We start from the raw sequence: 25,592 nt of genomic DNA on the forward strand, positions 1-25,592 counted from the left end.
ACTCGGAGATCAAATTTTAAAGACAGAACTGTAATATATTATGTATGACAGACTCCCTTGTCATAGGCAGGTGGCTTGATACAAACTACATGCACCTGCTGTCACCTATGCTGGCCATACAAAAACAATTTCTTCTTTCCAAAAAATTTTCAATTTAAGAACGTTTATTTGATTTTTTTTAAATCGTTAATGGGCTAAAATTGGCATTCATTTTCAACCACAGTGACAGGAAAATTCAAAGAATTGAAAACTTCTTGGTCAAAGTAATTTTCAGTGTATGTGGTTTTCGTTCAGAAATTACATTAATTTTAAAAGTAAGTGAAATTTTCAAACAACGTTCTTTCATTCAGCGAATGTACAAAGATTTTTCGTATTTTTCTAGTCCGAAAATCAATATGTGTATGGCCAGCATAAGGCTCGGTTCACACCTATGCAGTTTGCTTTTGATCCGTTTCTGCAGTGCTTTTTGTTTTGTGTTTTTGCACCTGTGATTTTGCTGTGATTTGCGTTTTGCATTTCTTTATGCTTTTTTTTTGGCCAATTTATTGTTGGGCAGATTAAAAATGCAAATCGCGGCAAAAACGCACTACTTGTTTTTCTGCAGCTTCTCTATGAAGTCTATTGAACCAAAAAAGCAATAAAAAGCACAGTTTTGCGTTAAAAAAAGTCCTTGACCCTTTCCAAATCAAAGTGGCTGAAAAAATGATAGATGTGAAAGTGTCCCATAGGAAACCATATTAAATGAACTTTAGTGCGTTTCTGCAAAAAAAATGCAGAGGTGTGAACCAGGCCTAAGGTGTTTAGTAGTAGCAGCGTGCTTTTTTTTGTATCACCTGTCATAATGGGGTTAAAAAAACTAAAATTAGTCCTTTACAGTACAAAAAGAGCTGATAATTGCTATTATATGGGGATCATTTATACTGTGAAACAGTAAAAAGTAATATATATCATATATTTAAAAATAAATATACCCAGAAGTAGGATATATGGGCATTTTATCTAGGAGTCAGACATGAAGCTATATGAAAAGGTTGACGAGAGATCTAAATCTTTTATTTTAAAGTAGTACTAAAAGCCGAGACTTTTTTTTTTCATGGATATGATCATTTTAAATATAATGCACAATACTGGTAAAAGTTCCTGCCCAGGACTACGTTTCCCATGAGGCATTGCTCCTCACACATTCACAAGTTCTCGGGCACTTACTGACATGTATGGCTGGTGTACTGAACTGTATGTGTGCTGCACTGTGTCTTCTGACATGTATGGCTGGTGTACTGAGCTGTATGTGTGCTGCACTGTGTCTTCTGACATGTATGGACGGTGTCCTGAGCTGTATGTGTGCTGCACTGTGTCTTCTGACATGTATGGACGGTGTCCTGAGCTGTATTTCATACGTAAACAAATAATGCATTCTGTATGCAGGCCAACTAATTGGCTGACTAACTAACTGATTATGAAAATAGTTGAAAACTATTTTTATAATCGATTAGTTGTCTGGGCCCTAATTCTATCTTTTCCAACAGTGACCCTTATAAGATCTGCAGGCTTTGCACACATTGACCAGAAGTTTTGTTTAACTTTCGTTGTGCTTGTAGTAAAGAGAAGTCCATGTCCAATTGACTGAATTCCTTTCAGTGTACCTGGGATTTATCTACTTCCAGGTCTATTTACTTGACAAACTTCTCCATTGTTTTGGGATATTAGATTTTACCAGTGTCACCTGGTTTCGACAAACAATCCTTCCAAGATATTTTTATAATTAACCAGGAGACATTTTACATGATCTTGGTCTCTCTGAAAATGTAATTCTATCTCATAGTTAAAGCTTTCATAAGGTGTAGACTCGGCATTCCTGCAGGCAAATGGAGAAGAGGCATAGTGCGGGGTAGGTAAGTGTCTGTATTAATCACATCACTTACCTGTGATGAAGTATGTCTCACTTTGTGCAGGCAACTGGATCCTGGAGAAATATTCACTGCAGAGATGCGTTCCCTCTTCGTCACTTAGCTACTAGCACTGCAATGGTTAACAGCTTTGGATCTTCAGGCAAGGCAGCAGTACATATGGCCCAGTGGGGAAATGCCCCCTCCTTCATCATCCACTGACAAAAGTTCTTTCATTGATTACACTATCTGTGAATATGGGAGAGCCTGATCAATCACAGGATTATCTCCCCCGTTCAAAGATCATGTTACAGGCTGTGTAATAAGTGAAAGACCTTTTCTCAATAGAGGAGAGGGCAAAAGGGGGAGTGTACTGTAAGACCATCTGTACTGTTGTTCTTCCTGAAGACTCAATGCTGACATCCATTGCAGTGCTGGAAATTCAACAGGAAGAGGACAGGGCAGCCCTGCAGTGAAGATTTCTCCAGGAGCCAGCTGCTGTATACTTCATTACAGGTAAATGATGTGACTAAAGCTGTAGGGATTTTATTTTGTAGCTAAATGTCTGCTTTAATACTAAAATAATGTAATCTCCCACTTCTGTGTCATAAAATGTGGTGGGATAGTTTGGGATATGGGAGCATGCATGCGTTCATCATTCTAGTAATTTGAAGATTGTGGGTGCTCAATAATCTGATGTGGGGGAAGAGGGTGGTAAGGAGTTTTTAGTGTGAAGGAAGTATCTTCAGTCTGGGAGGTACATAGGTGAACATCACTTTGAGGGGTGGCTGTGGGTTGTCATCACCCTGAGGCAAGCAAAATTGTATATATTCATCAGTGTTGGGGTTAAAGTCTCATGACATGGTTAGGTAATCCTGGCAGCTCCAGGCAGCATTAGCACTTCCTTGTTACGCATTTTGACTGGAAGTGTTGTTTGCCAGTTATAGCATTGCATGTGGTTGCAGGGCATTTGCAGCACTTGAGTGTGTAGTGTTTAACAAGCTTGCCACCCGCCGATCGCCACATGTCGGGTAAACTTTGCTGCGGACGCGAAGCATCTCGACCTGTAAATAGCCTCATCTGCTGCCTATTGCAGCTTAGTGGGCGCAGTTGGAACACATTTCTGCCACCCCTTTAACTGCATGTCAAAATGAATCCTAAGTGTATGAGGTAATCTTGGGGTGTACAGAAAACAATTTTGTTTCCCTCATTCCGAGCATTAAAATGGTCTACCTATATCAAGCCATTGGTTTTCAAATCAAACACAGCTCTGATAACCCTCCCTTATGTCCTGTGAGATCTTTAAATCCCTTAAATTGCAAAATGTCATTATGCTGTTTAGGTCAGTATTTTCAAATGTTTGTTGGTACTGAATGTCTTTTGTTCCTTGGCAGGTAAGCGGCTCCTCTATACATGACTATGATACCTTTGTTTGGGCAGCCTCTTCAGAATCTTCTGTGGATGAATCGGTATCTCATTGCAGTGTGCAGTTTCAAGGTTAGTAATTTCTTCAGAAAAATCAGTGACTCAGGCTGAACATAAATGTTCTTGGTTCCGCTAGTGCACACTACTAGTGTGGATGAGCATGGCGTATCTCTTACCAACCACATTTTTTTTTTTAGGAGAAGCCAGAGCAAAAGTGACAGAGAGTTCACATTTTGCAGTCAAAAACATAAGATGTAGGGCTCATACATAGAAGTATTGGATCATTGTCCAACATGCAGCCCTTATTTCTACTTCAGCAGCATTTTAACTTTACCAGGTACTGTGCGTATTCCAGAAAAGTTGTACAAAAAAAATCAGTCTAGTGTGTTTTGAAATTAAAGTGTTACCAAAGGTTTTGGCTTTAGAACCACTCGGACCCAAGCAAATGCATACTAATAATATGTCAGGCAAAGCTAAGTTCCACCATAGTAGCTAAGGACCATTTCTTACAGCTAGGTTGGTTGAAATGATAGGGGAAAATATATTAGTTATCATGTGCTATTGTACAACATTCTTGCTCTGTCCACTACTTGACTAAATGACCATAGAGCAGGAAATATGTTCATGCTCATAGGAGCTATGAGTCTATGCATGAACTGGATCTTTAATAAGTAACATTTCGTCTTGTTAATGTAGCAAAGTCTGAGGAATACTATGTTGTTTCTGTTTTGCAGCCTGAAAATGTCTAGAGTTTCTTGTACAAGAGAATAAGAAATGCAGTATTGAAATCTACAGTGCATGACAATAAAGTGTAGGTCCATGTCAATGTCCAGGCGTTTTTTTGGGGCATTTTTTGGGGGTCTTTGGAGGCAGGCATAACATCTGAACTTCTGTATAAGGGTATATATACACACATACTTGTATGTATTTATACACATATATAGGTGTTATAGCAGAGAAGCCATATGGGTGTTAATTATTTCATTAGCACAAGCATAGGTTTCTGCTACTTTCACACCTATATATGTGTATGTGTATATATACATACATGTGTGTGTGTATATATACCCCTACACAGAAGTACAGATGTTATGCCTGCCTCCAAAGACGCCAAAAAAATGCCCAAAAAAACGCCAGCTACAAAAACGCCCAGGTGTGTTTTTGCAGCAGGCGTTTTTTTTGGGCATTTTTTGGGCGTCTTTGGAGGCAGGCAAAACATCTGAAATTCTGTATAGGGGTATATATACACACACACTTATATGTATTTATACACATATATAGGTGTTATAGCAGAGAAGCCATATGGGTGTTAATTATTTAATTAGCGCAAGCATAGGTTTCTGCTACTTTCACACCTATATATGTGTATATATACATACATGTGTGTGTGTGTATATATACCCCTACACAGAAGTTTAGATGTCATGCCCGACTCCAAACATGTCCTCAAAAAAGCCATATAAACGCCTGCAACAAAAAGCAGGGTGACAGGGGCGAAGCCATTATCCGGTTCTATAAGTGTTCTAAGAGAAACAATCTTTTCTCTATAGCGGTCACCCTGACATGGAAGGGTTTTCTCACCGTGCCATAGCAGTCAGAGTCAGTTAACCCTACACTACACTACGGTCCCCTTACACTTTCCCTACAGAAACTAGATTATTAAATCTAACTATAGTGGAAAATAGTACCCTAACTACACTAGATATCCCTTTCCTCACACTAATAATTGCTAAATGACACTTTGAGAGCAGAAGTAACAGAACTGCTTCCACTCTCTTCCACATCCCTGTATTAAAATGGTAGAGATTTGGCGGGGCTATCTTATATACTGGGGGGCGTATTCACTAATGATTGGCCTCTGGACCCCCTAGTCACTCCAATCACATTCCTAGCATTCTCCTGCCCTCTCAATTGGCTTTTACTGATGGTTCTGGTCCAATCATGGGCTTTTAAAGCCCAGTTCCTGTCCCATTGCATTTTGGTCGGTTCTGGTTGCCGAATTTCAAACTTTTTCAGCAAAATTTTCGGAATTCGGCCGAACCTCGAACAGTCAATGTTCGGGTCGAACCGATGGTCGACCCGAACCGTTCGATCATCCCTAATCCTGCATCTTGTTCCTCCATCTCACGCTATATTTGGCAGGTCATCAATACGATTTTTGCCTTGAAGAATAGGAATCCTCCTGTTGCCTTATGAGTTTATGTGTAATCTCCATTACTGTGTTGTGATGATGAGGAGTTATGTATAAATCTCCATCAGTAATTGTAAATATTAATGTATATATAAATGTACACATTATTGGACTTCAAACTCATATTTGCTATATGATTGGTAGATTTGTAAGTTGTATAACACAGACAGGCAGTAGTATGAATCCAGTTGAACGAGTCCGTTTGAAAGGCCAGCCTGCTATTCACATTTAAACACATAAAATGACGAGTTGTCTGCTAATCGGGAGGTGGCCTGCTGATATGCCAAATAGTATCAACCTGTAAGCCAGACATCCTGTGGCCAATGAAATTAGGTGAAAAGATCACGTCACTTCCGCCCTTATTTCAATCCTCCATATCAAAGAACTCTCATTAAGATATGCAATGAAGATTGACTATCGGTTGAAGGGTTGGACAATGGGCCCTGGAGATGAACCTTGCATCTTAATTTTCAATTTCAAAGTAAATTAACAGGTTCCCCCTCCCCCCCCAACACAGAGGAGGGGTTAGCAAGGGGCTGAATTACGCTAAGCTAGGCGAGGAGGAAGTTGTCCAATCCTGAACGAGATATGCCCAGAGGGAGGAACAGGACAGGATAGCTGAACCAATCAGAATAGCCCTATACAAGTCTATGCGATATGGTTCTATATCAGTGTAGGTGAGGGGAGAGGGACTTCCTCTCTTGCATGGCAGACCAGGATGAAACACTCAAGGGAAGGGTAATTATGAACGTTTAAGGTATACATTGCTTGTCCTCTTTGTGTCGGTCGTATTGTGTTTTGTATTTGAGTATATACTCTATACTTGTTCAGTTAAACTAGGAATATTTTCCATTTTGTTGTATGTACTATAGATAGATTGTTGTAAATTCATTTGGGGCTTTCAGACTATATACTAATAAAATAATTGCTGTTTTGAAGCTTTCATTCATTTTAACCCAAATATTGTCTGAGGTAAATTAAATCTCATATCTTCCGGGTAACACTCCTTTCCCTGTAAGGGTCATTCAACTCATTCAGTCAGCGCCACTTGGGCTTTTCTGCACCAGGTGTCTGTTCTTAGATTTGCGAGGCTGCCATTTGGTCTTTCTATTCATACGTTGTATCAAGTGGATGTACAGGCCTCAGTTGATGCCAGCTTCAGCCGTAAGGTGCTTCAATATTTGCAATGCTTCAATGCTCTTTGAGACAGGAACCTGATTCCCTTGTTTTGGGTCTGTGGCTTTGTTGACTGTGTTGCCCACCCCTCACCCTATGGTAAGAATTTTCAAACATGGTGCCTCTGTCATTTATTGCATACTTACAGTATTTATATGATAATATATTTATTTCAAATGCAGGGTTTCATATTTTCCTGACAATGAAAAATAGAGAAATTGTGTACAAAACATTTATACAATCTTTTTAAATTTTATGCAAAACCAAAGGCTTACTTTTTTAGTTTTAGATAAAGTGGGGGAGGATTAGAACTTGTCTTGTTTTTAATGTTATCTGAGAGATTTCCCCTCACATTTTGCCCTGCTGACATTGGATCCCCAGACAGAAAGTGAGAAAAAAGGGGCACAGTAGACAATTAAAAATGTTGTCAGCAGGCCAGGAAGTGAGGGTAAATCTCTCTAATAGAGACACAGATAACAGTGACCAAAACTGCAGAGGTTCTAACTCTTCCTCACTCCATCCAAATTGAAAAAAAAAAGTTTGGCTCAACACACACTTTAATCACTTTAATCACCTAGTATATTGCAGTGTCAAAAAACTGAGCCGTTTTAATATGAGCAATGTAAATATCTGAATGGCTTTGTTATTTGATAATGTTTTCCACTTGGAGCTGTGCAGTGTATGTGGTCAGGTAGATGACAAGGCAGTAACTATCAGACATCCAACCCCAGACTCTCAAGTTGAAGAGTAAGAGTCATTGTAAGTAAATATGGGAAGCACGCATCTCTGAGGGTGAGTGCCTAAAGGTGAGTGCCTAAAGGTGAGTGCCTGAGCGTGAGTGCCTGAGTGTGAGTGCCTGAACCAAAATACCTGAGTGTGAGTGCCCGATTGTTGTAAAGTAGTTGTGTGTGAGTTCCAGAGTGTTGTAGAGTACCTGAGAAATTAGAGTCAGGAAGCTAGAAAACAGCTACACAGGACAAAGTTAAATTTCAAAATCCCTATTAGATTAGATTAGAGGTACAATGCCCGGCGGGTGGGGAGATGCGATTCGGTGTACATCTTGTGGCATGTATCAGGCGATCGAGGGTGAATACAGCTGCACAAAATGTAAGCACATTGCTTCCCTGGAAGCTCAGGTCCTGAATCTAGGGAAGCAGTTGGCAACACTGAGAAAAATCTCCATACTGAAGGAGAGCAGGGAGCGTACCCGTTAGGTGCAGGCAGGGGCCTGCACAGAGGAGGGTGGAGATACAAGGGTGCAGGCATCAGAGCAGAGAAGTTGGGTGACAGTTAGGAAGGGAAGAAGGGAACAAGGCAAGGAGGCTGGTCCTGGGCTGAAGCATCCCAATAAATACGCCCTTTTGCGTGATGTTGGGGAAACCAGTCAGGGACTGGCATTGCTGGAGCAGAGTAACGTCCCTAGCTGCCAGGGGATTAACTCCTCCAGTGAGGGCGGGAGCAAGGGAAAGGAAAGACAGGTTCTGATAGTAGGGGACTCAATTATTAGGACAGAGAGGGCAATCTGTCACAAAGACTGTAAGTGCCGAACTGTCTTGTTTATCGGGCGCTCGGGTTTCGGCACATCACGTATCTGGTGGACAGATTATTGGGTGGGGCTGGGGAAGACCCAGCTGTCATGGTACATGTGGGTATCAATGACAAAGTCAGAGGGAGATGGAGAGTCCTTAAAAACGATTTCAGGGACTTAGGAACTAAATTGAGGAGTAAGACCTCCAAGGTAGTATTTTCAGAAATACTACTTGTACCTCGAGCCACACCAAAGAGGCAGCGGGAGATTAGGGAAGTAAACAAGTGGCTGAGGAGCTGGTGTAGTAAGGAGGGTTTTGGGTCCCTGGAGAACTGGGCAGACTTCTCAGTCGGCTACCGGCTCTTTAGTAGGGACGGATTGCACCTAAATGGGGAGGGTGCAACCATACTGGGTGAGAAGATGGCCAACAAGTTAGATGGGCTTTTAAACTAGGTGATAGGGGGGAGGGTACGGATGTAGAATTAGCCAGCGGGGAGCAAGATTCAGTGGACACAAAGGGGGACAGTAGCGGTAGGGTGTTCGAAGTTCCTAAACCCAAGGTGGGCATGGGGAAAAATCGCAAGAGCAGCCTAAAAACAACATCAAACGAGGATATAGTATGCAACCGGATAAAATTACAAGGTTTGTATACCAATGCTAGAAGCCTGGCCAACAAGATGGGAGAGCTGGAGCTGCTAATGTATGAGGAGGACTTAGATTTTGTGTGGATTTCAGAGACTTGGTTTGACAGCCCTCATGATTAGCTGGCAACCATCCAGGGGTATTCCCTTTACCACAGAGATAGAGAAGGTAAAAAGGGGGAGGGGTATGTCTGTATATTAAGAACAGTGTACAGGTAAATAGGAGGGACGATATACATAATGGAGCTAAGGAGGAGGTAGAATCCCTATGGGTAGAACTTCAAAGGGAAGGCACTATGGGGAAAGTAATATTGAGCGTATGCTATAGGCCCCCCAACCAGAGGGAGGAAGGGGAGGCAGACCTCCTTTCACAGATTGGATTGGCAGCAAGGATGGGAAATGTAATTATAATGGGGGACTTTAATTATCCAGATATAGACTGGGCAGAAGGAACTGCGCATTCATCCAAGGCTCGGCAGTTCCTAAATGTTTTGCAGGATAATTTCATGGGTCAGATGGTGAATGCAAGGACAGGAAACAATGTGGTACCCGACCTACTGATTACCAACAATACAGACCTAATCACGGATATAGAAATAAGGGGCAACTTGGGAAACAGTGACCATAGGTCAATTTAGTTTCGGTATAAATCATAGTAATAAGAAACACAAGGGTAATATAAGGACACTGAATTTCAAAAGAGCCAACTTCCCTAAACTGCACTCTTTGCTAGAAAATATCAAATGGGATAGAACCCCAGGAACAAACAACATGGAGGAAAAATGGGAGTGCTTCAAGAGCATACTAAACAAAGGGATTGGCCAGTGCATTCCGAAGGGGAATAAGTTTAAAAGAGCAAAAGCAAATCCTGGGTGGCTAAACTCCAACATAAAAAGGGATATTAATACCAAAGAAAAGGCATTCAAAAAATACAAGGCTGAGGGTTCATTGGCAGCATTCCAAAATTATAAAGAGTGCAATAAGAAATGTAAAGGCGAAATCAAGGCGGCTAAAATAGAACACGAGAGATATAGCAGAAGAGAGTAAAAAAAAAAACAAAACAAGAAATTATTTAAATATAGAAATAGTAAGAAAGTGGACCAGAACACATTGGCCCCATAAAAGACGATGAAGGGAATCTGGCCACAGAGGACAGAGAGAAGGCGAAAAGCTAAATAATTTATTCTCTTCGGTCTTCACAAAAGAATTGGGGGGCTACACTAACCCAGCTTGTAATGCTAAATCAAATAATACACTTCAAGAAGCACCCCCATGGTTAACAGAAGATAGACTTAGAACTAAACTATAGAAACTTAACATAAATAAATCACTGGGATCAGATGGCTTGCACCCGAGGGTTCTTGGTGATAGCCAGACCTTTATTCTTGATCTTTACGGATAGTCTACACCCGGGAATGGTGCCAGCTGATTGGAAAAAAGCCAACCTGGTACCAATATTTAAAAAAGGACTTAGATATATCCCAGGTAACTATAGACCTGTCAGCCTAACATCAGTAGTCTGCAAGATTTTGGAGGGGATGTTAAGGGACTATATACAATAATTTAGTAATGAAAACGGTATTATCAGTAGTAATCAGCATGGATTCATGAAAAATCGTTTTTGCCAGACCAATCTATTAACTTTCTACGATGAAGTGAGTTGTCATCTAAATAAAGGAAGGCCTGTTGATGTAGTGTATCTGGACTTTGCAAAGGCATTTGACACAGTTCCCCACAAACGCTTTCTGTACAAACTAAGATACGTCGGTATGGACCATAGGGTGAGTACCTGGATAGAGAACTGGCTCCAGGGGAGAGTCCAGAGGGTGGTGATAAATGGGGAGTACTCGGATTGGGCTGGTGTGGAAAGTGGATCACCAAGGATCTGTCCTGGGACCAATACTGTTTAATTTATTCATAAATGATCTAGAGAGAGGGATATCTAGCACAATCTCGGTATTTGCGGATGATACTAAGCTAAGCAGGACAATAACTTCTATACAGGATGTGGAAACCTTACAAGCAGACCTGAACAAAATAATGGGGTGGGCAACTACATGGCAAATGAGGTTTAATGTTGAAAAATGTAAAGTAATGCACTTGGGCGTCAGAAACACGAACACAAGCTACTCACTAGGGGGGAACCTCTGGGTGAATCCAAGATGGAAAAGGATCTGGGGCTCCTAGTGGACAACAGGCTTGGCAGTGGCATGCAATGCCAAGCCGCTGCAAGCAAAGCCAATAGAATACTGGCATGTATAAAAAAGGGGATTCACTCCAGAAATAAAGAGATAATTCTCCCACTCTACAAGACTCTGGTCCGGCCACACCTGGAGTATGCCGTCCAGTTCTGGGCACCGGTCCTCAGGAAGGATGTGTTGGTACTGGAGAGAGTCCAGAGAAGGGCAACAAAAATAATTAGGGGAATGGAGGATCTAAGCTATGAGGAAAGACTGCAAGCATTGAACATATTCTTTCTGGAGACGCTTGAGAGGGGATATGATATCTATGTACAAATACTGTACTGGTGACCCTAGCATAAGGAACAAACTTTTCAGAGAAAGGGAATACAATAAGACACGTAGCCACTTACTAAAACTAGACTTAAAATACGTAGGGGGTTCTTTACTGTCAGAGCGATGTGGAACTCTCTTCCACAAGCAGTGGTATCAGCGGGGAGCATCAGTAGTTTCAAAAAATGATCACGCAGTCACCCTAAAGACCACAACATACAGGGGTATACAATGTACGGTTAACATCAAACACACACACATCATAGGTTGAACTGGATGGACTGATGTCTTTTTTCAACCTCACTAACTATGTAACAATATGTAACTATGTAACAATATGTAACTATCTTTCTTTAGTAGAACGTGCTGTTATAACTTAAATTAAATATTCAGACATAAATTACAAAACACCCTACAAAGGCTGGTTATATTAAATGCTTTCTATTCCAATATTTGTAGCCTGGCTTGTTCTTTAACTTTGTACAACAATCAAAGAATTTGTGCTTGTCCAAATTGCTTTTGTGTTCAATTTTTTCAATAAAAAAAAAAAAAAAAACCTGACAAAAGCAAGTGGAAATAAAAATGTAAAAAAAAATCACACGCTGCAATGCCAACATTACAGGGATATTGTCATAAATAGCAAAATCTGCATCACACGTTTATCTGTACATAACTGCAAGACAATACATATGTATTGGAAATATACAGTTAATACATTTTTATAATTTACCTATAGCCTACTATCTTCCACACCCTGGTGAACAGCAGTACCAGTTTCGCTATGTGGATCAGCATGGAACTGTGAAAGGGATTAGTGAGCCTTTTGTGATCAGTGAGCCACGACCAATGGAAGACCTGGTCACCTTGGAGGATGAAGAGGCTTCTCTGGACATGATTTTGATTGTACCAAAATCTGCTTTCCTACAGGTAACTTGTAAAGTTTTAGGATTGCCAAACACAGCGATAGGATGTACAGTGCCTTGAAAAAGTATTCATACCCCTTGAAATTTTCCACATGTTGTCATGTTACAACCAAAAACGTAAATGTATTTTATTGTGATTTAATGTGATAAACCAACACAAAGTGGCACATAATTGTGAAGTAAAAGGAAAATGATAAATAGTTTTCAATTTTTTTTACAAATAAATATCTGAAAAGTGTGGCGTGCATTTGTATTCAGCCCCCCTGAAATAATACTTTGTAGAACCACCTTTTGCTGCAGTTACAGCTGCAAGTCTTTCTGGGTATGTCTCTACCAGCTTTGCACATCTAGAGAGTAACATTTTTGCCCATTCTTTACAAAGTAGCTCAAGCTCTAACACCTTTGGGTGTTTGATTCTTCTCATTCAGACTTCCCTCTGCTGCTCCATTCCCCTGGCCCCCTACATGACATGCAGTTGACAGTGCCTTAGGCTGTGTGCAGGAGAACCGCTTCTAAACACAGCCTCAGTGACTGTAAATAACCCTTTTGTCAGCCTGTGGTTGGAAGCCGCTTTGCTTAATACAGCCTTAGCATTGTTTGTGTGCATGCCCCGAGGCATGTGTCCAGAAGCAGTTACTCAACAGGCAAGGGCGTCTTAGAGGTCTCTTATCGACCAATAAGTAATAATCCTGCTGTTTAAAGCGTTTCTGCTGCTATTTTTTAAAGATTAATAGTACCATTCCCTGCAAAGCAAGCACTTATGCTTACTTACTGTATCTCACTACCTGTTTTGCCCAACTGTGTGCTGGTGTGTCAGATGCCTGATCCCCTGCTGCAGTCGGTTTCCCTCTGCCGGGCCTTGTGTCCTGCAGTGACATAGAGGTCAATAGATGAAGCCACTGAGCTCTGCTGGGGCACTGGTATTTGACACTCCCAGCCAGACATGGGAGTAAGTCACACATGTGCAAGTCTCAAGTCTTAACATTCAATTCTCAAGCAAGTCCCAAGTTACTGTGGCGAAAAGCAAGCAAGTCAGTCAAGTCGAGTCCCTGCTCGAGGTCAAGCAAGTCAATTCAAGTCATTTATTTTGGTCAAGTCACAAATCAAGTCAAAATACTGATCTACCCTAATTTTCACCTTTAAATCAGTTAAGTCAGTGGTCAGGGAAGGTTTTGTTTTATTTTCAACATTAACAAAACTGCTTAGTGCTTTTCTCTTGAAACACTTTGAATGGCCAAACAGCTCAAAATCCTTCGTCTGGTCATGTTTCAACACCACAGTCACTAAAAACATGTTAAAGTGGTAGTATACTCATTTTCGCTACTTTTAACAATATAAATCAAATGTGTCTGTATTACATGACTAACCTTTTCTCCTGCCTGTCACTTTAGCCGTTCTCTTTCTATTGAGTTTGTTCGGGTCAATGACGTCACCCGCGTATGCTCTGTGTACCCTGATTTTCCGGCAAGCTAATGATGCTGCCGGAATAATGCAGGGTCTATGCCGGGGTCTATGCGTCATTTCCTATGCTGGACGTCAGCCCTGTGCTCACGCGAGACTCCGAGGGAGGTGACCAATTGTGCATAAGGGCGATAGTGGACAGCCTCCTATTGGCTGTCCAAATGGTTAATGAACCCAAAACGAGGCTTGGTTTCGGCGTCTTCTGCGCATGCCCGGGATTTCCAAACACTAGACATACTGTGGGCGGAAATACCGCACTGCTCAGCAGACGGAAACCACAGCAAGGATGGCGGCACACAACATGACAAAATACCGACCGGAACTAAAGAAATTAGAATTGTAAGTAAAACTTATAATAGATTGTTTACATGATATTTGATTGAATATTACATGTTACTGGTGTTGATTGGATTTTCAGCTATAGAAGTAATGAGTATACTACCTACCGCTTTAAGTATTTCCATTGTTAAACAGCCAGTGTCCTAAAAATCAACACAGACTGAGGTGTTTTAAGTGACTGTGGTGTCAGAAACATAACAGGCACATTAATTTTGCTTTAACACATCTTGAGAAAATGCAAATATTTAATAATTTAAAAAAGTAAAGTCATTTCGAGTCATATGTCTCAAGTCAAAGTCAAGTCTCAAGTCATGAATACCAAGTCAAAGTCAAGTCGAGTCTTTTATTAATTTTAGTCAAGCAAGTCTTAAGTCCTCAAACTGGTGGCTTGGGTCTGACTTAAGTCAAGTCATGTGACTCAAGTCCCCCACCTCTGCTCCCAGCTATGCCAAATGTAGAAAATCTTACATCAACGTTATCTTGTTATTATAGAGGAGCGGAAGGTCAGCTGGAAAGGTAAGTTTAAAGTGCTACCTTTGCAGGGAATGGTAGTGTTCATCTTTTTTTAAAATCATGAGATAATTGGACTATACCCCCCCTTTATCTCTGGTATGATATACTGTATATAGTGATTGATCAGTTTCATAATAGTTTTCTTTCTACAGATTGTATGCTGTTTCTATGTGTATTCATACTATTGGCTAATACCTTCTGATTAAAATGTTTGCTCTTACAGCAACAGCTGGAGTTCTCCCAGCAGGAGAGGAATGACCTTATGAGGGTAAAACTCACACTGGAAGAGGTGGTGAGCACTCTGAAGAAGAAAGTCCATCACCTGGAGGCTGCACTGGAGGCTTCAGACAATAAGCATTTAAAGCTACACCAGCAATATCAGGTAAACATATCCTCATCTTTCTGGGTACTTTGGTCACTTCCTGTTGAGGATCTGTGTGGCCTAGGATACAAATACACACACGCACTTCACTCTTTGAGATAACTTGATTATTTGCATTAAATCAGGTTTTTTCTAAATCATATATATACAGGGGCATCTCAAAAAATTAGAATATCATCAAAAAGTTAATTTTTTTCAGTATTTCAATAAAAAAAAAAATGTAAACTCCTATATTCTATCGATTCATTACACACAGAGTGATATATTTCAAGCATTTTCTTCTTTTAATTTTGATGATTATGGCTTATGAACTCCCAAAATGCAGTATCTCATAAAATTAGAATATTTGAAAAAGTTCAATAATGTAGACTCCTGGTGTCACACTTTAATCAGCTAATTAACCCAAAACACCTGTAAAGGCTTTTTGAACCTTTAAATGGTCTCTCAGTCTGGTTCAGTAGGTTACACAATCATGTGGAAGTCTGCTGACTTGACATTTGTCCAGAAGACAGTCATTGACACCCTCCACAAGGAGGGTAAGTCACAAAAGGTCATTACTAAAGAAGCTGAATCCAAGCATAATAATGGAGAGTGGAAGGAAAAAGTGTGGCAGAAAAAGGTGTAAAAATACCAGGGATAACCGCAGCCTTAAGGGATTGTGAAGCAAGGACCATACAAGATTTTGGGGGAGATTCACAAGGAGTGGACTACGGCTGACGTCAGTGCTTCAAGAGCCACCACACACAGACGTATCCAGGACATGAACTGCAACTGCATTGATGCAGTACTTCATGCAAAAGGAGCCCCGACCAAGTATTGTGTGTGTATGTATGTATGTGTATGTGTATATATATATATATATATATATATATATATATATATATATATATATATATATATATATATATATATATATATATATTATACAGTGGGGAAAATAATTATTAGATCCCCTGCAGATTTTGTAAGTTTGCCCACTTACAAAGAAATGAAGGGTCTATAATTTTTATCATAGGCGTATTTTAAATAATGGAGACAGAATATCAACCAAAATTCCAGAAAAAAAACACGATACAAATGTTATACATTGAGTTGCAGTTCAGTGAGTAAAATAAATATTTGATCCCCAATCAAAACATGACTTGTACTTGGTAGAGAAACCCCTGTTGCCAAGCACAGAGGTAAGCAGTTTCTTGTAGTTGGTTACCAGGTTTGCACACATCTCGGGAGGGATTTTGGTCCACTCTTCTTTACAGATCTTCTCTAAATCCTTGAGGTTTCTTGGCTGTCGCTTAGCAACTCGAAGTTTCAGCTCCCTCTATAAATTTTCTACAGGATTAAAGTCTGGAGACCACTCCTTGACTTTCTTGTGCTTATTCTTGAACCACTCCTTGGCAGTAAGTTTTGGGTCATTGTCATGCTAGCAGACCCATCCACCACCCATCTTCAGTGTTCTGGCTGAGGGAAGAAGGTTCTCATCCAAGATTTTACAATACGTGGCCCCATCCATTGGCCCCTCAATGTGGCAAAGTTGGCCTGTACCTTTAGCAGAGAAACTGCCACAAAGAAAAATGTTTCCACCTCCCTGCTTGACTGTAGGGATTGTGTTCTTAGGGTCATAGTCAGCATTTTTCTTCCTCCAAACACGGCGAGTCGAGTTGATGCCAAATAGCTAAATTTTGGTCTCAACTGACCACAGCACTTTCTCCCAATCCTTCTCTGAATCATTTAGATGTTCATTGGAAAACTTACGATGGGCCTGTACATGTGCCTTCTTGAGGAGGGGGAACTTGCAGGCGCTGCAGGATTTAAATTAGGGATAGACCAATTATTGGCAAGGCCGATATATCTAGGGCCGATATGCACTTTTCTCGATATATCGGTATCGGGCCCGGAACTGGCTGATATTGCCGATATTTTTGTGACGTCATTCTGCCTTCTTAGGCCGCCTCCCTCGCCTTGGACAGCCTCCTCTGGAGTCGGGACTAGTCTCCCGGGAGTGTATCACAGCCATAAACCCACCCACAGCAGCCCGGTGCCAGCCAGCCACCCACATCTACAGGCCTTGTACCAGCGACCCAGCCAGCCCCCCAAAGGGCCCTGTACCAGCCAGCCACCCACAGGCACTGTACCAGCCAGCCACCCACAGGCACTGTACCAGCCAGCAAGCCACCCACAGGCCCTGTACCAGCCAGCCACCCACCACTGGGTGCCAGCCAGTCAGCCATCCACCACTGGGTGCCAGACAGCCAGCCACCAACCACAGGGTGCCAGACAGCCAGCCACCCACAGACAGGGTGCCAGACAGCCAGCCACCCACAGATCCTGTACCAGCCAGCCGCCCACAGACCCTGTACCAGCCAACCACCCACAGCCCCTGTGCCAGCCACCCACCTACCAAAGGGTGCCAGCCACCCACCACAGGGTGCCAGCCAGCCAGCCATCCACCACAGGGTACCAGCCAGCCAGCCATCCACCACAGGGTACCAGCAAGCCAGCCATCCACCACAGGGTGCCAGCAAGCCAGCCATTAAGCATTAAACAACATGTTCAGTACCAGATTTGTGTCAAAAATTGTCTTTATTTTTCAAAACTTTTAATGTACAAAATATCGGTCCATATTGGCCGATACCGATACATTGTGATCAAAATATCGGTATTGGCCCTGAAAAAACCATATCGGTCTATCTCTAATTTAAATCCATGGCATCGTATTGTTTTACCAATGGTTTGTTTGGGGACTGTGGTCCCAACTGCCACAAGCTCCTCCTGTGTACTTCTGGGCTGATCCCTCACTTTTCGCATGATCATCCTTACCCCATGAGGAGAAATCTTGCATGGAGCTCCAGATCGAGTGTGATTGATGGTTATTTTGTTTTTGTTCCATTTGCAAATTATCTCTCCAACAGTTGTCTCCTACTCACCAAACATCTTGCAGCCCATTCCTGCCTTGTGCAGGTCTACAATCTTGTCTCTGACGTCCATTGACAGCTCTTTGATCTTGCCCGTGATGGTAAGGTTTGAATGGAAGAAAGAGCTTCTGTGGACTGGTGTCTTTTATACACACGAGTTGTCTTTAGGAGCACCTTCTTTAATTGACAAGACTAGTTTGTGTACCACATGAGCACATACTGTAGCCAGTCTGTGGGAGCCAGAATTATTGCTGGTCGGTAGGGGATTAAATACTTATTTTGCTCACTGAAATTCAACTAAAGTTATACCATTTGTATTATGTGTTTTTTTTCTGGATTTTTGGTTGATATTTTGTCTGTATCATTTGATATACACCTATGATAAAAAAAATGTTAGGCCCCTAATTTCTTTGTAGGTGGGCAAATTTACAAAATCTGCAGGGGATCAAATAATTTTCCCCACTGTATTTATCTATAGTAAATATCTGTAATCTGGGTTCCTTGTACACCATATTTAATGGCATAATTATTTCACTAAAGCATTAGCATTGCATCCTCACACAAGACTTTTGTCCCTAATATTTATTTATGATTACTTTATTGCTATTAATGGTGTGATGTGGTTATGATAACCTTTTCTTGAGAAATGACAGCTGGTTGCTATGGAAAAACATCCACTTTCACTCTTTTGTTCCTATATCAGCCCATTGTGGGAGGTGTGACTGTTTTATGGACCCTTTACTGCGTGGATAATTTTTTCATTATGTGTATATTTTAGCAGTGATTTTCAGATGTGAACTTTCAAAAATTCCCCTTGAATTCTTTTATAGGAACTTTTTGAAAAAGAGCAAGCAACAAGGATAGAATTGAATGCCCTGAGCATAAATGAGACTGAGCACCAAGAACGGATTCTGCAACTTGATAGTGAAATCCAGATCATGAATCGGCACCTGCTTGAAAAAGTGAAAGAGACAGACATGTATATATCACTATTCTCTTAAAATGCTGTAGAGTATTAGACTGGTTATAGACAGGCAGATACATCAAATGAGAATGAAAGGCAGGCTGAGAGCTGTCCATCCCCATATGATTCCAGCAAGCATCAAAACCCATCAAAATGTTCTCCATATCTTAAAGGGACCCTGTCATCAACCTAAAAAAATTGCAGGTAAAAGCATAAAAAAATTAACCCAAAAAGCTTACTTGCAGCTTTTTCTATTTCCATAAATTTCCTTGCACACACCCCTTTGCCTTGCATTTCATAGCCCTCTACTCATTCAGGGGTGTCCAATTACCCTCTGTACTGGCCAAGGTCCTTCATCTCTTCCCTTACCTCCCTACATAACCTTTAATATAGCTGCCGGGTGAGTAGTGCAATAGAACACAATACAGTGTCACTAGAGTCTGCTGAGGCTGCTGACATCACATCCAAGATGACTGCGTCCAGCAGCAGTCTCAGGACTTCTGAATGCTGGCACCAAGTGCATTAAAGGAGAAGTAGGGCCAAAGCTATTTCGGCCCTACTTCTCCTATGGATCACAGGAGTGCAGTTAGTTCTGCACTCCTTTGACCCGTGTTCAGCCAACAGTGGGCTAAAGCCTGCTGTTGATTGATGTCATAGAGCCGGTCCAGGCTCTGGGTCGATCCCGACTTTAAAATTGGGATCCATGCAGATGCCTGCACCAGCAGCTGGCTCAGTCCTTTCATCGAGCTGCTGAGAGCCGGAGCCAGGCGCTCCTGCCCCCTCCACAGTGCGGCGCTCCAGTGAGCGTTGGAGGGACATGGAAGAGAGATGTCTGATAGTCACTGGTTCCCAGCAGACTGAGAACCAAGCAAATAGCGGCCTTTGATCACTCAGTTCTCAGTTTTAGAAGCGGAGGGGCACAGCTGCAGCGTTAGACCAATGCTGCATCTACCTTGGTGAGTATAATTTTTTTTTTTTTAATCCACAATCCTCTAAGTCTTTTTAAAATACATTAAATTGATATATAACCTTATGGAAATATTTTTGTTGATATGAATGGTCTGGCGACAGGGTCTCTTTAGAGAGGCACACCCCATGGTACTTTGGACCCTTTTTAAATGGGAACCTGATTACAGGTATGTTTCCCTAAAAAGTTCAGCAAATCCCTCTTTGAGATAAACATCTCTAACTGTCTGAGTAGCTTGTTATTGTCCGCTATAACGATGGGAACTGCCTGATAGTTGCAAAGATTTAAAAAAAAAAAAAAAGAACAACCACTAAAAGTTTCAAGGCATGAAAAGATTTAAAGTATAACTAAAGACAAAACTTTTCTTTTAGTTTTGGAAAGAGTTGAGAGTAATTAGAACACCTATTAGGTTTTTATGTCTGTCTGTGTCCCCGTTAGGAAGATTCACCCTCTCTCGTTTCCCTCTTTACCATTATCATTGAAATTGAAAGTAAAAGAAAAAGTAATACATGGGAAATCGTCAAATGGACATACTAGTTCCAGTGACCTGGGGGCCCCAAGGTATTTTCTTAATTTGCAGGAATTTCCTCTCACTTCCTGTTTGGCTGTGGGTAAATCTCCCCAGGTGGCAAAGAAAAAATCTGACAGGGATTATACTCCTCCCTTACTCTATCCAAAATGAAAAAAAAGTTTTGCATATAGTTATACTTTAATTTTTTTCTGGTATGTTTCCTTATCAGATAAAAATCTGTTTAGAAGTGGTAAAAATTGTTATAAAAAATTTCATGACCAGCATTATAGCTCATGAATCATTGGCCCGTGAACTATTGTCACTCAACAAGATAAAAAGGTCAACCTACAGTTGATGAAAAAGTTTGAGGAAGTGCATTTGTCCATGTTCATTTGGGCTCATTAGTGGACTTTACAAGTCTACATGAATACATTTGTAACACGTCTCATGTTTGTACATAATAGACACATACATGTTTGTATAATAACTGAAAGTTAATTGGTGCCCAGACAAGTAGGATGTTGTCTGAGACATGTATAAATTCCTGCTACACATTGTGCACCGTATAGAACATTTTTTTTCTTCTTAAAGCAGAGTTCCACTTGTTCTTGTGTTTACAAAAAGTGTAGCTGCTGACTTTTGATAAACACACACTCACCTGTCCCAGGATCCAGCGATGCGGTTACCCGAACCCTCACTTCTCTCCCTTGCCTCTCTCCGCCACCGGCATTACAAGTGTGGGCACCCAGCTGTTACAGCTTGCGGCTTCACAGCCGGATGTGCTCTGCGTGTTGCACTGCGCATTCTCAATGGTCAGGCAATCTTCTGGGACCTGTGACGTGTCCCAGGAGATTTCAGGGAGGGAGGGGAAGATGATAACTTCTGCTCGCCTAGGCCTAGGTGGCCCGACCGGAAGTGAGAGCAGGTGCCTGTCAAAACTAGGTACTTGCCCCCCCCCCTCAAAAAAAAAATACATGACAAATGTGGTATAGGAGGGAGGGGGAGGAATGCTTCAAGCGAAACTTCCCCTTTTGGATGGAGCTCCGCATTAAGAGTGTGTTGAACAAAAAAGACATTTTGCTTTTCTACATAGACCTGGTTTCTCTGGCAGTGGTCTAATTTGTTTCCTCAGCTGGAAAAATATTAAACTGCTTATGGCCTCCGTTGCATAAGATACACTGTGCTGATAGTTTACAATGTTTGTTTATTTTATTGCTTAACAGTCTAAAGACAAGAAAAGAATCACTAGAGGCAGAAAAAGAGGAGCTGAAAGAGCGACTTGCAGAGGCTTCTTCAGAAATGGAGCGTTCCAAGGTCTGTGGACTTTTTTGATCACCTGACATTACAGCAGCAATGTTTTATTGCCCAGTTTAAAGCCCTGCACTTTTACTTGTTATGCAGTCAAGCTGTATAACAAGTAAATAATATAGCATTATTTTTTATTATTAATAATATTTGTTTCTTCTTAACATTATCCTGACAGCACACTGGAGAGCTTGACCAATACTCTCACACAGAGCACAGCAGTCCAGGTCCCCAATGGTCAGAAATACCCCCTGCACAGCACTCCAATCAACAATGCTAGTCAGAGACCATGAGCATTGTTGAATGATGTATTTTGCTAGGGACCCGAAATGCCAGGCTTTAAAAGTGTATATCTTTACCGTATTGTACAGGACATAAGCAAGGTATTTATACACCATGGGTTATAAGCATGTACCTTCAAGTGACTGGACACTGACAAAGCTTTAAAGGACATGACCCCTGGCCGCCAGCCCTATAACGCTGCCCTACTTGGCAATGGACCTTTTTCTCTTTCAATAGGAAAATCACCCTTAGCGTAACTAGTTTATTATTCTTCTTTATTATTTTATCTTTTGATTTTCCAGTCAAGCCCTCCCTGTCTTCCAATGGCAGCATAGAAGCAATGTATCTGGCACAGTGCAACCTCAGTAAAACCTTGGAAGCCAGATCTGGTCCCTGTGCTGTGGAGACAGCCTGGAATGTTGCTTTGGGCACTGAATCCTGCTGGGGGAAGGGGGGGGGTGCTCATTTTGGCACTTGGTGCTATACAGGTCCAGGGCTGTGGTCTATTGCTATGGAACTGTAAAAACTGGGCTATGTTTGGATTGTATTCACATCGCAGTATAAACTTTTCAAACTTGGTGCTAACATTCAGTCACTCTGAGCTCAGTCTTGGGTGGATGATCACACCACTGGTCATTTACTTTACTGCCGCTTAACTTTACCGCTTTGGTCATTTACTTTACTGCCACATATGCCTAAAGCCATTATAAGGTGCTCGGGTGCTTTCTCTAGCCCTTTCTCGAGGAACCACTTGAGTTACAGGACGGTCTACAACTGGGTTACCGCACACTCCTTATCGACGTGCTTACCTTTTGTTCTGCACCCTATTCTGTGAGTACCCCACAGGAGTATACCCTCACTTTTAGCTACAGAGGGGACCAGGCAAAAGGGAATCAGTGCAGACTTGCAGGCTAACATCCGCCCTGCCAAAAGCCCACACATCGCTCAACCTAAGAGTAGCAATGCGTCCCTTGCACGGGAACAAGAACTTACCCTAACATCAGCCTCAGCATCTGATTCTAGCTCTTTTTCCAGCATGCAACAAGTGGCCTATTTGACTAAAGCAAAATCATCTGCATCTGCTGTAAGTCAAATTTTCTCCGAAAAAAAACAAAACAAAACGATGGCCTTAATACAGCCATTATAGTCAAGGACCCAAAAACACCACACCTCTTTTCCTACTCTTGTTTCTCAACCAGATTTGGGTCCTGATATGCCGCTGCTTTAGGATGTAGACACAGAAGGGAATGAAGAAGATATGGGGGCAGTATCGAAGGAAGGTACTGAACATTTTTCTCCCCCAGACTGGCACTATAGTGAAGAGGGAGCTTCATGCAAGCTGACTCTCCTCCACCTCGCCCTGCTCCATTCGGTACAAAGAGATTTTAAAAATCCTGCTAAATATTCTCTGTTCATGAACAAACAGAATGTGCAGTCTATAACAGGGTCGCTCCTGGAAGAATTTTCCCATCCCCCCAAAATCTTTACTGAATTTTTTCCAGTGGAGAAAGAATTCACAAAGAAGTGGTCCATTCCTTCAGTTGATCCTACCATCTCTGTCCTAAACAAGCATCTCATGTTTCTTTTGAAGATGTACCTTTGATTCTGCAGATTGAAAGTTTGAGATACTCCTAAAAATTTATTTAATCTTGAAGCCCAGCCCTGCAACCAGCTCTTGCTGCAGTTTTAGTAGCTAATTGGAGTAGGATAATAAATAACCAACATGATCCTGAAATTCAGGATTGTGTTGTTACACAGCAATAAAAACAACTGTCTTCTGCTCTGCTTTTCTGTGTAGATGCCCCTGAATGACTTTAATCTCCCTGCACATGCACAGTATCTTATAGGTAGGAGCTTGGACAGCTGAAGCTGCCTGAAAAAGGCACCTCACACATATGCCTTTTCAAGAAAGGTGTCTGTTTGGTGAGGTATTTGACTAGTTCATCAAAGAGGTCAATGGTGAAAAGGTTTTAATTCCACAGCAGAAGTTCCCTCAGGAGTCCCCAGCTCTTCTAAATGCAGAGCACCTGTCCGCATCAACCAAGCTTCAACTTCAAAACCTGATGAACTTAGCGTTGAATGTCCTTCCTTTCAGCACAGGGCTTGGGCCACAAACGTCACTGGATTTAAAATCCCTCTCAAATTTCTTTAAATTCCAAAATTTCACATGGAATCTGCAAGGTCAGTTATTGCCTCTCTGATACAAGGGGACATGGCATATGTGGACATCCAAGATGTCTATCTTCATGTTCTCATTTACCCACTTCATCAGCACCTTCTGTGCTTCATATTGGAAGACAACCATTTCCAGTTTGTCGCACTGCCAGTTTGAGGGGATAAGAGACATTGCACACCACTGGCTCAACAGGTGAAGAGGAATGTGAATGGCCTAAGCCTTAAACTCCTCCTAAGCCACGCCCTTGTTTTGCATTTCACCCTGCCCACCAGGGCTTAGTCATAGAAGCTGAGGCTGTTCACATTCCCCTCCACCTGTTGGAGGTGTGCGGTGTCTCTCTCATCCCCTCATGCTTCACTGCTTTCTGGATTAAGCACAAGACAGCCTGCACCCTTACATCGAGGTGAGACACCAGATTCTTTACTAGCAGAGCACCTTGAGTGGCACGATAAGTGGTTACAATGCACTGCCAGTTTGTCGAACTGTCCTTTAGCCTATTCTCTGCTCCAAGAGTGTTCGCAAACATCTTGGCGCCTCTGCTTCCCCTTTTCAAAAATCAGGGCATCCAATCACAGGCTATCTAAAGAATCTTATTCAGAACAACTCATCTCCCTTCCAACTATCAGTAAATGTCCATAGAACAATTCAGATTATTCAATTTTAACAAATCTGCTCTCCAGCCTTCACTGTTCCTAAAATACTTGGGTCTGGTCCTGGGAAGATCCCAAGCAAAAGTATTTCCCCCAGAACAGAAAGTTCTTTCTCTAAGAGCACTTGATCGACATTTGAGATCCAAGAGACATCCAACATTGAGATTTTCTATGAGAGCTCAAGGTAGCTTCCTTCAAAGTAGTACCATTCACCCAATTCCATTCAAGAACAAAACATCTTGTTGACCTGGAAAAAGCAGACTCTTTCTCTTGATTCACCCATGCTCATGTCCAGTCAAGCAAGCAATTCCATACCTTAATTGATCACCACCCCAGTCCTAAAATTTGAGAAGTCCTTCCTTCCCTATCCTTAAAAAGGATAAAAGGATTAAACAGCAGTCGGGTTGGCCCTGAAACACTGGACCCCAATCAGAGTGAAGTCAGACATATCCACGAATGTGGCTTACATCAACCATCTAGAGGGCATCAGGATTCTGGCTGATTTAAAGGAAGCAAACCAGATATTCTCTTGGACAGAAACATACGATTTCTGCAGTCTACATTCCTGGAATGGAAAGTGGGTTAGCTCAGCGGCCATTATCTGGATCAAGGGGAATGGGCCTTCATCCAGATATCTACAATCTGATATGCCAAAAATTGGGGATTCTGGATGTGGATATCCTAAACTCCAGATTTAACATCAAACTACCTCTGCTTGTTGCCAGAGTTTCTCAGCCAGTAATTCCTACCTTGCTAAAAGCAAGAAAACCATATTTAAATAGATGTTTTATCACACCTGAAAATCATTTTTGCCTGGTGTGAAAGAAGGCACTTCAATCCCAGATTA

At 41.7% G+C, this 25,592-nt stretch overlaps 1 protein-coding gene across 4 annotated transcripts in view; it reads left to right on the plus strand.

Moving 5' to 3' along the window:
- CALCOCO1 (calcium binding and coiled-coil domain 1) overlaps positions 1-25,592 on the plus strand; it is a 104,870-nt gene that overhangs the window by 16,459 nt on the left and 62,819 nt on the right. For all 4 annotated transcript variants that reach the window (XM_082247689.1, XM_082247691.1, XM_082247692.1 and 1 more), the window contains exons 3-7: positions 3,281-3,383; positions 12,097-12,287; positions 14,820-14,978; positions 18,721-18,869; positions 21,556-21,646. In XM_082247689.1, the coding sequence (XP_082103815.1) occupies positions 3,281-3,383; positions 12,097-12,287; positions 14,820-14,978; positions 18,721-18,869; positions 21,556-21,646 (693 nt within the window). The remainder of the gene's footprint in view (positions 1-3,280; positions 3,384-12,096; positions 12,288-14,819; positions 14,979-18,720; positions 18,870-21,555; positions 21,647-25,592) is intronic.

This window comes from Pelophylax lessonae, assembly GCF_965119305.1.
Source record: "Pelophylax lessonae genome assembly, chromosome: 2".
Lineage (NCBI taxonomy): Eukaryota > Metazoa > Chordata > Amphibia > Anura > Ranidae > Pelophylax > Pelophylax lessonae.